The sequence below is a fragment of the Chiloscyllium plagiosum genome, unplaced genomic scaffold (genome assembly GCF_037043375.1).
Source record: "Chiloscyllium plagiosum isolate Xiang-an unplaced genomic scaffold, Cpla_swu_hap1 HiC_scaffold_23, whole genome shotgun sequence".
Classification (NCBI taxonomy): Eukaryota; Metazoa; Chordata; class Chondrichthyes; order Orectolobiformes; family Hemiscylliidae; genus Chiloscyllium; species Chiloscyllium plagiosum.
In genome coordinates this window covers 30,373,670-30,387,945 of record NW_028270161.1, presented here as the reverse complement: position 1 = coordinate 30,387,945, position 14,276 = coordinate 30,373,670, and the positions used below count along the sequence as shown (strand labels likewise).

General features: G+C 42.1%; 1 protein-coding gene across 1 annotated transcript in view; it reads right to left on the bottom strand.

Annotated features, from left to right (window-relative positions):
* LOC122561461 (protocadherin Fat 4-like) overlaps positions 1-11,352 on the bottom strand; it is a 188,238-nt gene extending 176,886 nt beyond the window's left edge. The window contains exons 1-3 of the mRNA XM_087999295.1: positions 11,337-11,352; positions 4,995-5,156; positions 2,413-2,586 (exon numbers count right to left, since the gene is read on the bottom strand). Of these exons, the coding sequence (XP_087855421.1) occupies positions 2,413-2,586; positions 4,995-5,156; positions 11,337-11,352 (352 nt within the window). The remainder of the gene's footprint in view (positions 1-2,412; positions 2,587-4,994; positions 5,157-11,336) is intronic.
* Positions 11,353-14,276: the final 2,924 nt, after the last annotated feature.

Below are 14,276 nucleotides of genomic sequence, written 5' to 3'. Positions count from 1 at the left end.
TGCAATTGCATTTTCATTAATGGATGGAAGCATTCTAATTGTTTCAATTCAGTAATTATTAATATTGTGTCATTAAACCTCTGCTGACATATGGAGAAATTATCTTGGGCAGAAGACTGGATGGATCGAAACCTGAACAATTAGAACATCGAATACAGAACAGTACAGGTCAGGAATGGAACCTTTTAAATTAGTGTTATGAAATGTTATTCTAAATTAACCCCATCTACTTGCATATGATCTGTAATGGATTTAAAACAATATAATGCTGATGAAAGTAATCCCCCTTTCTGTTTTCATGCAGTTTTTCAGAATTAGCCCTGGTAACCGTGTAAATTATGGCTATCCAAGTGAACTGGGAGACTTTTCCATTTAATGTACTGAATAGGTTATCATTAGTCATACCTGATCAACAGCTTCATAATCCAATGAACTTATTGTAGAAATATCACCAATTGCATTAATATCAAAAAGTGTAAGTGTACCAGACGTGGATGTTGGGAGAATTGTATACTGTAAAAATAAATGTAAAAAGAACACATAAGCTGTTGTGAAAGGTGCAAGCAGGACTTTTGCATTAATAAATATTAAAATACACATGTTGTATTGATTATTTAAGTTGGACCGATTTCCGAGCAAAAGTTAATGATGTTCGAAAAGGTGAGCTATAAATTGATGCTGTTTTTGGAGGTGGGGACCACAATTCAGAATCTGACCATATCAGTTCTGTTGGAGGTGTGCACTAGGAAGGACTAACACTCTCGATTAATTGCCATGACTATGTCTAGGGCTGGGCTGCTTGCTCATTGTTTAAGTGCCCAGTCACAGCTCCTCTCTGCACTGCCACCTGCCCCTTCACATTGCCACTGGCCCCTCCTGGGGTAAAGAGGGCAGTAGAGGGTCTGTGTTGTGTTATATCCCATAGTCAGTACGAGACATGTTCATAACATCACCACTGTACATGCCTGAAGGCATATATATCTCATATTCCATTTTACCTAGCATCACTTGAAGCATGACACCCTACTGGAAGCATGCTTCTCTATTATAACGTAAGAGTTTAATATTAGCTCAGACACATATATACCTGCAGAATATAATGTTTATGTGTAAACAATAGTTTGATGTAATAAACATCTGTCAGATTCTTCAACATCACAACATGCGTGCCTAGTTTCTTCATTATAGGAGATTGCACAACAATTCCACATCAGGAAAATTACTCTTGTGGAAGCAAACGCACGGCACTGAGAACAATGATGGAAAGTCCCTGTTGGTGGGGGAGCTCCTACATCTCCAGGCAATGTGAAAGTAGAACATATTCATGAAACTTTTTTTTCACAGTGGAATACTTGATGCAAGCAAAGCCTGTGTTCTAATATTTATAACAAATTTTCATGAAATCACGACAAATAAAACTCTCTTTCTGAAAAGATGAAAGAAGAAGAACTCTTGGATTTTTTTAAGGCAGCGATGGATTGCCCCTTGTTAAACAAGGGGTGAAAATGTATCAGGGTTGGTGTGATACAGATTTCAAGTTTCAATCCAAACAGCCATCAACATATTAAATAATGGAGTAGGCTCGAGGAACTAAAGGGATTAGTCCTTCTTTGTATGTTCAAAAAGAAAACTCACATTTAACACAGCACTTTCAGGATCTGATGCAGAGAATGTATAAACAAAATCTCCAGATTTAATGGTCTCCAAGATAGTCACGTTAGGTCCTGTACAAAACAGTAGAAAACATTGGTCAGTACTAATTATGTCAATTTTATAACATTTTATTATTTTATTAATTTATCTCTTGTCTTAATGCATTAGGAGGGACTGAGGAATTAGTACTATGTTCTCAGTGTAGTCACTCAATATTTGATTTCTGATTACCTGCCACTGTGTACAGGCGTCACACCTGGCTGTACTGTTACTTCAGTTGAAATGTCAATAATAATATTAAAAGAATGTTTCAACAGTTTGTATCAATTAACTTTCACCAGAAATGTAATTTTAGACAATAATTTGACAATAGTTACTGCCAGTTAAATGATTTCATATAAAACAAATCTATTTCATGGATATGGAATAGTTCACCTTTTCTAAGATAATTAGCAATAGGCAATAAATTATGGCTTTGCTCACAATGGCTACATCACAAGAATGAACAATACAAATCAATCACCAACTAGTTATCCCAAATGCCTCGATAAATGGAGAACCAAATTGTTTTAATTCCAAGTGGTTCTTTTTTCTTCTGAAATGAGATTTAGAATCATTTCATGAACAATTGCTGACATTTCTATAAAGATGATTGTCTATTTCCTCTTGTAAAAGTATTACTGAGTCCTCTGCTTTCTGTTAAATAGGGATGACATTTTAAAAGAAGTTATTTTGCTGTTCTTTCACAACCTGCCCTACCTGTTCCACTAATGACTGAAGTGCATTCAGGGGGTTCGTCAATATCGAGGATTGATATTGTCAGAGTTTCAGAGGCACTGTATGACCCATTTGCAGCTTGCACCACAAGAATGTATGTTTTAGGTATAGGGTCTTCATAGTTCAAACTTACAGTTGATTTAATAATTCCAGTTGCTGAAACAGAAAGCATAACAAAATGATTTTATATCATGCTACTTGAAAGGCTGCACCTAAACTTAAAAAACAATTAAGGAATAATTTTCATTAATTTGACTCTGGGAACTCAAGGGCTTCTCAAAGCAATGTAGCCTGAGTCTGTATGCGTGTCTAAGATGCAAACAAAACATTCTTACTAAAATATGATCATAGAGGCAGTCCAAAGCTGCTTAACAATCCATGCAAAGCAACTCAGCGGGTATGTTCCCGATGACTTTTGGCTGAATCATTGTTTTTGCTACTACCCTCAGCAAACAGCATTAGTTGCTAGACGTTGACTTACAGAGATGTCTCTCAGCTGTACAGCTGTGGTCAGATTTTTCCTTGCTTTTTACCATAATAAGCAAGTCAGACTTTGAGTCTGCACTTTGACCATGTCCAAACCATGCGTATGACCCAACACAGGAACATGATTTGATCTTTCCTATGGCAATTCCAACTGGGGAAAACCAAGCTATGTAGTTGTTTCAAAGGTTTCCTGGAAAGTCACCAAAAATAGAAGAAAAGTACCACAAATACTGGAAATCTGAAATGAAAACAGAAAATTCTGGACAACCTCATCTGTGCAGGGGAAAACTGAATGTAATGTTAAGAGTTCAATGTGATCCTTCTTCACAATTCTCATCCAGAAAGTAGGCTGATCTCTTTTGCAAAAGCAGAAGATGCTGGATGTTCAAAGGTCACTTAATCTGCTCAAACTAACTTCCACATTCTGATTGGTAAATTTGTTAGCCCTGAGTTGGCTGAGTGGCTGTAATATGCAAGTGAAGGCCCATTTTCCCAGAGTCTACGGGACATGCTTACGTCCTTAGTACACTTCCCTTTGACTTATCCATCAATCCTTGTAGGTACACACCTCTGACCTCTTCTTTCGGCACCATGGAATGAGTGATAATGTATAAGGGTTTAAAACTGCCTGGCCAATGCAGCTGCATCCACATCTTCCTTCTCTCAAGCTACAACTTCCGCAAGCAAAGTTCACAGATACTTTGAATCATATATATTCTTCCCTTCTATCTGAATCAGTGATTAAGGTGAAGGTGGTGTCTGTTTTTGACAGTTCTAACTTTTTTAAAGGAGCGATGGTGTAAAAGAAAGCAGATAACTTCTGGGGTCATTCCTGATGAAGGGCTAATGCCCAAAACATCAATTCTCCTGCTCCTCAGATGTTGCCTGATCTGCTGTGCCTTTCCAGCACCACACTCTCAATTTCTCGGAGCAGTTCCAAGAGATTAATGAGGCACTTTTCCAAGTGAATCCCATGGACAGAAAACAACAAATACTGGAGATTAAAGTGGGTCAGGCAGCATCCATGGAGAGAGAGCAAACTAACATTTTGAGTCTAGATGACTAATCATCAGAGTTGAAGTGAAGTTGGAGGGGACAGCACGTATGCTACAGATCGGAGGGGGGGGGTTGCGGGGTAGTTGGCATAGGGTGCTAGTAGAGAAAAAATGTTAGTAAGTTACATTAAGTGTTTGGAATGTGAGAATGGCAGAACAATGATGTGTCTCCTGCCAGACCTAAAAGGACAGTGGGGGAGGGGAGGACATAAATACAAACTAAAAGAAAGGAAAGAACTGGTTCACAATTTGAAGGTGTTGAACTCAGCATTAAGCCCAGAAGGCTGTAAAATGCCTAATCTGAAGTTAAGATGTTGTTCCTCCAGTTTACGCTGTGATTCACCGAAATACCACAGTATGCCGAGAATAGACATGGAGTGTTGGTGGCCAATTGTTAAAGCTACCAAAAAGATCGAGGAACCACATATCTTGTAAAGTAAAGGTGCATAAATGGTGTAAGGTGCTAATTTCAAGCTTCCTCAGTTTTTTTTTTAACATTTGACCAGGAGGATGATGCCCTTAAATCGTATGCTAGGACAACATTACTATTGAACACGTTCTGCTGTGTGTTTAATGTTGGGCTTAACCTGAGTAACAAAATCCAAAATAGCAGGATGATAATTGTGAAGCTATTAGATGCTGAGTGACATTCCCAACGTTTCATTGTGTAGACCTCTAACACATACATGTAACTCCTTCGCTGGTCCCTTCAACAACATGGCATTCAGCATGGGCCACAGCAGAAGGTGTTTGAAGCAGCACTTTTCCAGCACCCACAATGCTGAAAGCACTGCTGTTATAGAGACCCTAATTGCATGTGTGACTGATTTATACATATAAGGCTGTTGGATTTTGAAGCCTGTTTGTCCCTTTCAACGTGGGATTAACTCGAGAAAAATTTGACTTTAACTGATGTACAATTGAATATGCATGCAATTAACAAAACATTAGATAATTGCTGAAAATTTTCCAGTCTATATCACTTTACTGGAAAATTGTCGCTAAACCATAAATACTGCTCACCATTTTCAATATTAAAACGTGAATTTCCTCCGAGAATGATAAATTCAGTAGCACCAAAATCATTAATTGTTGTTGTAACTATGCTGCCAATGGGTTCCTCCTCAGGAATTGTGACTGAATTTGATGGGAATGAAACATTTATTGCAGTGATTTCCCAAATTCCTGTAAAACAATAAGGAGTGGAAATGCTTTTTTGAAATGCAACTTTTTATGAAAATATTGAGCTTAAGTCTTTCTTTCCAAGCAGTGCTGACTATAGATCCCCTGATACTTCTTCAATCAGAACTAATAAACTCACAATTCGAATTAATGTGTCTTAAATACTACTTTTACATTTGAGCTAGGGAGACACAAATCTATTAATTCGAATAGGTAATCATAAATGCTGATTGAAGGTTGTATCCACAATTCTTCCATTTAACTAAAGGCTTAGAAACGCTTACATACCTTGAAGTGTAAGTACTGCTATAATCAAAATATTCATTTTTAAAGGCTTTAGAAGAAATAGTCACTCTGCTTCAGCCAGTTTCTGTGATCTTCTGCAAAGCGCGTTCTTCATTCCACAGACATAACTCAATTGAGTCTAATTATTGTCATATAACACCACCTTAACTTCAGCTTTTAAAGAGTTATTTGTGAATGACAAGAATAGACGAACATCTGATTACAGAACTGCATAACGACATTGGAGAACTAAGAACTATTAAGGTATTGTATATCTCTTGTGAATTAAACATATTGTATTCCATCTCCTAGAAACGCTTCTAAATCACTAAAGCAAAAACAATTGAGAGTTTGCTATTATTGTTGGTTAAAAAGTGACATGTAATTTGAGGGCCAAATATTGATCAGAATATCAGGGACGACTCTCTTCAAAGAAATACATATATGAGAAATTTTTCATTAAATTAAGAGGACAGATGATGTGTAAATGTTTTCACAGAAATATTTGGAATGAGAATTGGCAACAAATTTAATCAAAATTGCAAATTATTGCTTTGATAAAAATGTCAACCTCTCTGTAATTTAATAATGTGTTGTCATGAATTTGTTATATATGGGCTGTTAATCTTTAATCACATCGACTGATTTAAGTCTTGTGACTTTCATTTGAAGGAAAATAACTTTAATTGAAGCAAGACACACTAGTTTTTAATGGCTACACAGGTCTCCTTACTTTCAAGCGAAACCAAGTTTCTTGAAAGTGCTGATGTCAATTGACAGTAGACATGTCTGGATCAATGGTGCTGGAAGAGCACAGCAGTTCAGGCAGCATCCGAGGAGCTTCAGCAAAATCGACGTTTCAGGCAAAAGCCCTTCATCAGGAATAAAGGTAGACAGCCTGAAGCATGGAGAGATAAGCTAGAGGAGGGTGGGGTGGGGAGAGAGTAGCGTAGAGTACAATAGGTCAGTGGGGGAGGAGATGAAGGTGATAGGTCAGGGAGGAGAGGGTGGAGTGGATAGGTGGAAAAGGAGCAAGGCAGGTCGGACAAGTCCGGACAAGACAAGGTGACAGTGTTGAGCTGGAGGTTTGAAACTAGGATGAGGTGGGGGAAGGGGAAATGAGGAAGCTGTTGAAGTCCACATTGATGCCCTGGGGTTGAAGTGTTCCGAGGTGGAAGATGAGGCGTTCTTCCTCAATGCGTCTGGTGGTGAGGGAGCGGCGGTGGAGGAGGCCCAGCACCTCCATATCCTCGGCAGAGTGGGAGGGGGAGTTGAAATGTTGGGCCACGGGGCGGTTTGGTTGATTGGTGCGGGTGTCTCGGAGATGTTCCCTAAAGCGCTCTGCTAGGAGGCGCCCAGTCTCCCCGATGTAGAGGAGACCGCAAAGGATACAATAAATGATATTAGTGGATGTGCAGGTAAAATTTTGATGGATATGGAAGGCTCCTTTGGGCCTTGGATAGAGGTGAGGGAGGAAGTGTGGGCACAGGTTTTACAATTCCTGCGGTGGCAGGGGAAAGTGCCAGGATGGGAGAGTGGGGCGTAGGGGGGCGTGGACCTGACGAGGTAGTCACGGAGGGAACGGTCTTTGTGGAAGGCGGAAAGGGGTGGGGAGGGAAATATATCCCTGGTGGTGGGGTCTGTTTGGAGGTGGCGGATGACGGATGATTTGGTTTATGCGGAGGTTTGTAGGGTGGAAGGTGAGCACCAGGGCGTTCTGTATTTGTTATGGTTGGAGGGATGGGGTCTGAGGGCGGAGGTGCGGGATGTGGACGAGATGCGTTGGAGGGCATCTTTAACCACGTGGGAAGGGAAATTGCGGTCTCTAAAAAAGGAGGCCATCTGGTGTGTTCTGTGGTGGAACTGGTCCTCCTGGAGGCGGAGGAATTGGGAATACGGGATTGCATTTTTGCAAGAGATGGGGTGGGAAGAGGTGTAATCCAGGTAGCTGTGTGGGAGTCGGTGGGTTTGTAAAAAATGTCAGTGTCAAGTCGGTCGTCACTAATGGAGATGGAGAGGTCCAGGAAGGGGAGGGAGGTGTCAGAGATGGTCCAGGTAAATTTAAGGTCAGGGTGGAATGTGTTGGTGAAGTTGATGAATTGCTCAACCTCCTCGCGGGAGCACGAGGTGGCGCCAATGCAGTCATCAATGTAGCGGAGGAAGAGGTGGGGAGTGGTGCCGGTGTAATTACGGAAGATCAACTGCTCTACGTAGCTAACAAAGAGACAGGCATAGCTGGGGCCCATACGTATGCCCATGGCTACCCCTTTGGTCTGGAGGAAATGGGAGAATTCAAAGGAGAAATTGTTAAGGGTGAGGACTAGTTCGGCCAAACGAATTAGAGTGTCGGTGGAAGGGTACTGTTGGGGACATCTGGAGAGGAAAAAACAGAGGGCTTGGAGGCCCTGGTCATGGCGGATGGAGGTGTAGAGGGATTGGATATCCATGGTGAAGATGAGGCGTTGGGGGCCGGGGAAACGGAAGTCTTGGAGGAGGTGGAGGGCGTGGGTGGTGTCTCGAACATATGTGGGGAGTTCCTGGACTAGGGGGGATAGGACAGTGTCAAGGTAGGTAGAGATAAGTTCAGTGGGGCAGGTGCATGCTGAGACAATGGGTCGGCCAGGGTGGTCAGGCTTGTGGATCTTGGGAAGGAGGTAGAACCGGACAGTGGGGGTTCCCAGACTATGAGGTTGGAAGCTGTGGGTGGGAGATCTCCTGAGGTGATGAGGTTCTGTATGGTCTGGGAGATGATGGTTTGGTGATGGGGGGTGGGGTCATGGTCGAATGGGCAGTAGGAAGAGGTGTCCTCGAGTTGGCGTTTGGCTTCAGCGGTGTAGAGGTCAGTGCGCCAGACTACCACTGCGCCCCCTTTATCCGCTGGCTTGATGGTGAGGTTGGGATTAGAACAGAGGGATTGGAGGGCTGCGCGTTGTGAGGGTGAGAGGTTGGAGTGGGGGAGGGGGGTCGACAGGTTGAGGCGGTTAATGTCCTGGTGGCAGTTGGAAATGAAGAGATCGAGGGCAGGTAATAGGCCAGTGCGGGGTGTCCAGGTGGATGCAGTGTGTTGGAGGTGGGCGAAGGGGTCCTCGGAAGGTGGGCGGGGGTCCTGATTGTGAAAATAAGCTTGGAGGCGACGGAAGAAGTGTTCGATGTCACGGTGTGTATTAAATTCATTGATGCATGGACGGAGGGGGATGAATGTGAGTCCTTTGCTGAGGACTGATCGTTCGTCCTCAGGGAGTGGGAGGTCCGGGAGGATGGTGAAAACTTGGCAGGGCTGGGAGCTGGGATCTGGTGTGGGTATGGAGCTGGGAGTAGGGGCGGAGCCAGTTTACCTGGAGTGGGTGTGATGGTGGGGGGAATGGGGGTGGAGGCATGAGCAGGGGTACCTAGTAGACATGTCTGGACAGATCTCCTGCAGAATTTCACACACTCCATTGTTTGAACTATTAAATATGCTGGGACAGGAAGTCAGTGTTACTGACGTCATTGATGTGTGCCTGGAACAGGAAGCAAGCCTCCACTTTGCTGGTAGGCACGTACCTGGTTTTACTGACACCACCTCAAGCCTGCACTTGTAGTTATTGTAGTTACAACTCCTTCCATCCTCTGGAGCTCTGCTTATTGCCTGGGTTCCATACTCAGCTGTTTGCCTACCTCAGTGTTTGGCCCACCCTTCCAACTCAGTTATTGGCTCAATACCCCATTCGAATCTCAGCTCTTTGCCAGCTCTATGCCCAGTTAACCACCCCATTTAACACTGGCCCCACAACCCAGCTTGGCACTCCAATTACCATCTCACTCATGCTTGGCTCAACACCGCATTCACTAATCTGTTCTATGCTTAGAGGCCCTCATTTATGCCTATATGATTTTTAGGGGACTTGACAGGGCAAATGCTATGGGACAGTCTAACACCAGAGGGCGTTATCTCAAATAAAGGGGTCACCAAATTCAGACAGAGATGAGGAAGAATTGCTTCTCTCAAAGGGCAATAAATGTTAAAATTCTTTGCCACAGAGAGTTGTTGAGGCAAATTGTTAAGAATGTTCAAGGTTGAGATAGATAGATTTTTAATCAGTGAGGGAAGTAGCGGTTATGGGGAAATGGCAGGAAAGTGGAGTTGAGGATTAGCAGATCAGCCATGATCTCAATGAATGACAGAGATGACTTATGGGCTGAATGACCTAAGTCAGCATGTATGTCTTACAGTCCAGAGAGATGGGGCTATCGCTGGCTGGACCAACGTTTTTTTTTTCCTTACACACAGTTGACTTTAAAAAGGTGTGTGTGAACTGCCTTCTCAAGATATTGTGTCCATTTGTGAAAGTGGACCTACAGTGCTGTTAGGAGGGAGGTCCAAGATTTTGACCAAGTTCCACTGAAGGAACAGTGATATATTTCCAGGTTAGGATGGTGAGTAACTTGAAAGGATTTGGAGGGGAACTCGCAATTGATGGTATTCCTATGTATCTGATTCCCTCATCCTTCTAGATGGCCGCAGTTACAGCTTTGGCTGGTACTGTCTATAAACCCTGTTGAATTTCTGCAATATGTTTTGAAGATAGTGCAGATTGGCACTACTGAAGGTGGTGGAGGGAATAAATGTTTGTGGAAGTGTGGCAATCAAGTGAGCTGTCTTGTCCTAAATGGTGTCAAGCTTCATGAGTGTCATTGGAGCTGCAAATCCAAGCAATTGGGAATGTTCTATCACACTTCTGGCTTTTGCCTTGTAAATGGTGATCAGGCTTTGGAGAGTCAGGAGGTGAGTTGCTCGCAGCAAGATTCCTTGCCTCTGGCCTGCTCTTGTAGCCCTTGCATTTATGTAACAAATTGAGTTCAGAATGGCAACCTCAAGGAATTTGATAACTATGGATTCAGTGATGGTAATACCATTGAATGCTAATGGGCAATTATTAAATTCTCTCTTGCTGGAGTTGGTCATTTCCTGCCACTTCTGTGGTACAAATGTTATTTCCAATCTATTAGCCCTAAACTGAATTTTACCCAACAATTACTGCATTTGGACATGTGCTGCTTTATTGCCTGAGGAGTCGCAAATGTTATTGAACATTGTGCAATCATCAATAAACTTGCTGGATGGCCCAGTGGATCAGTGGTTTGCACTGCTGCTTCACAGTGCCAGGGACCAGGGTTAAATTCTACCCTCAGGTAACTGTCTGTGTGGAGTTTACATGTCTCTCTGTGTCTGTGTGGGTTTCCTCAGGGTGCTTTGGTTTCTTCCCACAGTCAAAACATGTGCAGGTTAGGTGGATTGGCTGTTCTAAAGTGCCCACAGACTAGGTGGATTAGCCAATGGGCAATGCAGCGTTAGAGGGTAGTGGGGTGGATCTGGGTGGGATGTTCTTTGGAGGGTTTATGTGGACTCGATGGGCTGAATGGCCTGTTGCCACATTGGAGTGATTCTATGATCCCCATTTCTAATTTTATGATGGAGCAATTGCTGAAGCTGTTAAACATGATTGAGTCAAGACACTACCCTGAAGCACTCTTGTGGACATATCCTGAAGCTATGATAACTGACCTTAACAACAACAGCTAATTTCTTTGCGCCTGGTATGACTCCAACCAGCAGACAGGTTTTCATTAATTCTAGTTTTCATAAAGCTCCTTGATACCACAAATAGTCTTGGTGTCCAGGGCAGCCACTCTCAAGAATTCAGATTTTTTGTCCATGTTTGAACAAAGTCTAACAATGTCAGGAGCTGAGTAGCCCTGGCAGAACCCAAACTGGCCATCAGTGTGTAGGTTATTGCTAAGAAACTGCAATCTGGTTGTACTGTTGATGAAATCCCTTGCTTTACTGATGATCAAGAATAGACTGGAGCTGTAATTGGCTGGGTTCGATTTGTCCTGCTTTTTCTCAACAGGACATACCTAGGCAACTTTTCATGTTGTCGGGGAGATGCTGGTATTGTAATTGTACAGGAACAGCTTGGTTCAGGATTCAGCAAGTTCTGGAATATGCCTTCAGTACTATTTCCAGAATGTTGTCAGGGTCCATAGTGTTTGCAGTATCCAATGCTTCCAAATATTCCTTTAATATCACATAAGTGAATCAAATTGGCTGAACACTGGCATCTGTGATGCCTGAGGCCCTCTGATGAAAGCCAAGATGAAGCGTCCACTTGGCACTTCTGACTGAAGATTAATGCGAACACCTCAGCCTTCATTTTGCAAGCTGAGCTCTCTGTCATTGAGGATGAGGATATTTGTGGAGCCTCCTTTTTCAGTGAGTTGCATATTGTCCACCACCATTCATGATTGAAAATGGAAGAAAGAGTTTAGATCTAATCAGGCAGTTGTAGGATCACCTAGCACTGTGTTATGTTGCTTTGGTTGTTAAGCAATTTTGCATTGTAGCTTCATCAGTTGGCACCTTATATATTTTAAGTATGCCAGGTGCTGGTCCTGACATTCCCTCCAGCATTCTTCATTAAACCAGGTTGTACCCTTGGCATGAAGTAAGAATAGAGAGTCAGAATTGCCTAACCAATGGATTACAGAACGTGGTTGAATATAATTCTGCATTTGTGATGGACCACAATATGTCCTGTATGTCCTGTTTTGAGTTGCTGACCTGTTTGAAACTTAACCCATTTAACACTGTGCTAGTGTCACACAATATGATGAAGGGTATTGTCCATATGAATTTGGGACTTCATCTCTCCAAGGATAATACGGCAGTCATTCCTAAAGTGCTGCCATGTACAGACACATCTTTGACAAGTAGGTTGGTGATGACAAGGTCATGTAAGTTTTTTTCCTCTTGTTGGTTTCCTCACCACCTGCTTAGACCCAGTCTAATAGTTAAATCCTTTTGCTCAGTCAGTACTGTTGCTACTGAACCATTCTTGGTCATGGACATTGAAGTTCCCGTCCAGAATCAATTCTTTCCCCTAGAAACCCTCTGTGTATTTTTAAGTTGAAGTTCAACATGGAGAAGTACATCAGCAGAGGGGGGGGGTGTCAGTAGGAGCAGGCTTCCTTTTCCTGATGCCATGAAACTTCCTTGAGTCTGACGTCAGCGTTGAGTACTCCCAGACTAACTCCCTCCTGACTTTACACCATTGTGCTGCCACCTCTGGTGAATCCATCCTGACTGCGAAACAGGGCCTGCCAAGAGATCATGATGATGATGTCTGGGACATAATCTATATGGTATCATTTCAGAGGTATGACTGTCAGACAGCTGTGGGACAACTCTCCGAGATATTAGATAGGAGGATTTGCAGGGTTGATAGGGCTGTGTTTTCTATTGCCATTTCTAATTGCAAGGTTGATGTCAGGTGATCTTTTTCATAAACTTTGTAACTGAGTGACTTGCTTGATCTTATCAGAAGGCATTTCACAGGCAACCAGATTGCTGAAAGTCTGGGCCCAAAGTCACAGATATGTGAGACCAGGGAAGGACAACAAATGGATTTCCCTGAAGAGTCAAATAAACTTTGGAATGACAATGGTGTGGTCATCCTTACAAAGTTTTGAATTAAAGATTTTACTAGTTGAATTCAGATGTCACCATTTGATTTGCTGGGATTTGAACCCATGTCCCAAGTTTATTTGCGTGAGGTTCTGGATTACTAGTCTAGTGACATTGCTACTATTCCACTGCCTCCACCATTTGTATCTGTATCTCATAAAAATCTATCAGTCTTGAAAATTTCAATTATTGTAGCATCCAGTCTTTTGAGACAATTTTTCATATTTTTAATACACCTTGTGTGGATACTTTTTCCTGATTTCCTCGCAAATGACCTAATTCTATTTTTAAGACACTTTTTCTTGATGCCCCATCAGAGGAAATGGTTTTGCTGCATTACACTATTGAACCCTTTTGTAATTTTAGAAATCCTAATTAGAAGGTCCCTCAGCTTTATAAGCTCAAGGGAATTCAAAACAAGTTTGAATAGTCTGTCATCTCAATTTAGCATTTAAAACTCCAACTTTCTGTTAGCCTTTGTTTTACTTGCTTTTATAAATCTCTTTGCTGTTCCTGTCCTCAGTCTTTTTGGCATTTTGAAAATCCATTTGCTTATCTATTTCACAGGTGTAGGACAGGTTTATGCCACACATTGTGATAAAGATTCATGTTAGTATTATTATTTTGAGACTTGCGCTGTGAAGTGGACTGAACCGTGTATACTACAAAGTTTGATCTGGTTTTCTATTTTGTATGGATTAAGGATTTTAATTTGAGTTCCGTGAGTGATAAAAAAGTGTCTGAAATTTTGATTATAGCCATCTAAATGCAGTTTTAAAAACTTGATGTTCAGTGCCTTGGTAACAATGGAAGAGAAGACTATAAAATTATTGCAGCAATGTATCGGCTGACTCAGAAATCAAGTCTTTTAGAAAAGTAAAACCATCCAGAACATCAATGAGTGGGCTGGCTTCCTTTCAGGACAGTGTGCAATCTTCTTCAGGAGAAAATGGTCTGTCCTAGTTGTTTAGCAGTCTTCAGAATAATCAAGGCGGAAGAGAAAGTTCTGAGAAGTTTAGGTGTTAGGAAAAGAAGACCTGCAAAAACTGGAGGCTGTGCAAGAGGTGTTTAAGGAATCTGCACAAGAAATCAGTGAGTTCACCCGGGAAGTGGGATTATATTAGGTTGGGATATCTGGTCGGCAAGGATGAGTTGGACCGAAGGGTCTGTTTCCGTGCTGTACATCTCTATGACTCTATGAGTTCTGCAGACTAAAACCTCTACCAAGTTAGGTTTTAGTCTGGTATCTGGCTTGTCCAGTATCACCTTCAGCTGAGGCCATAGATCTATTATGAATTCCTCTTGGTGTCTTATTAGTTGATAGAACCTTGTCC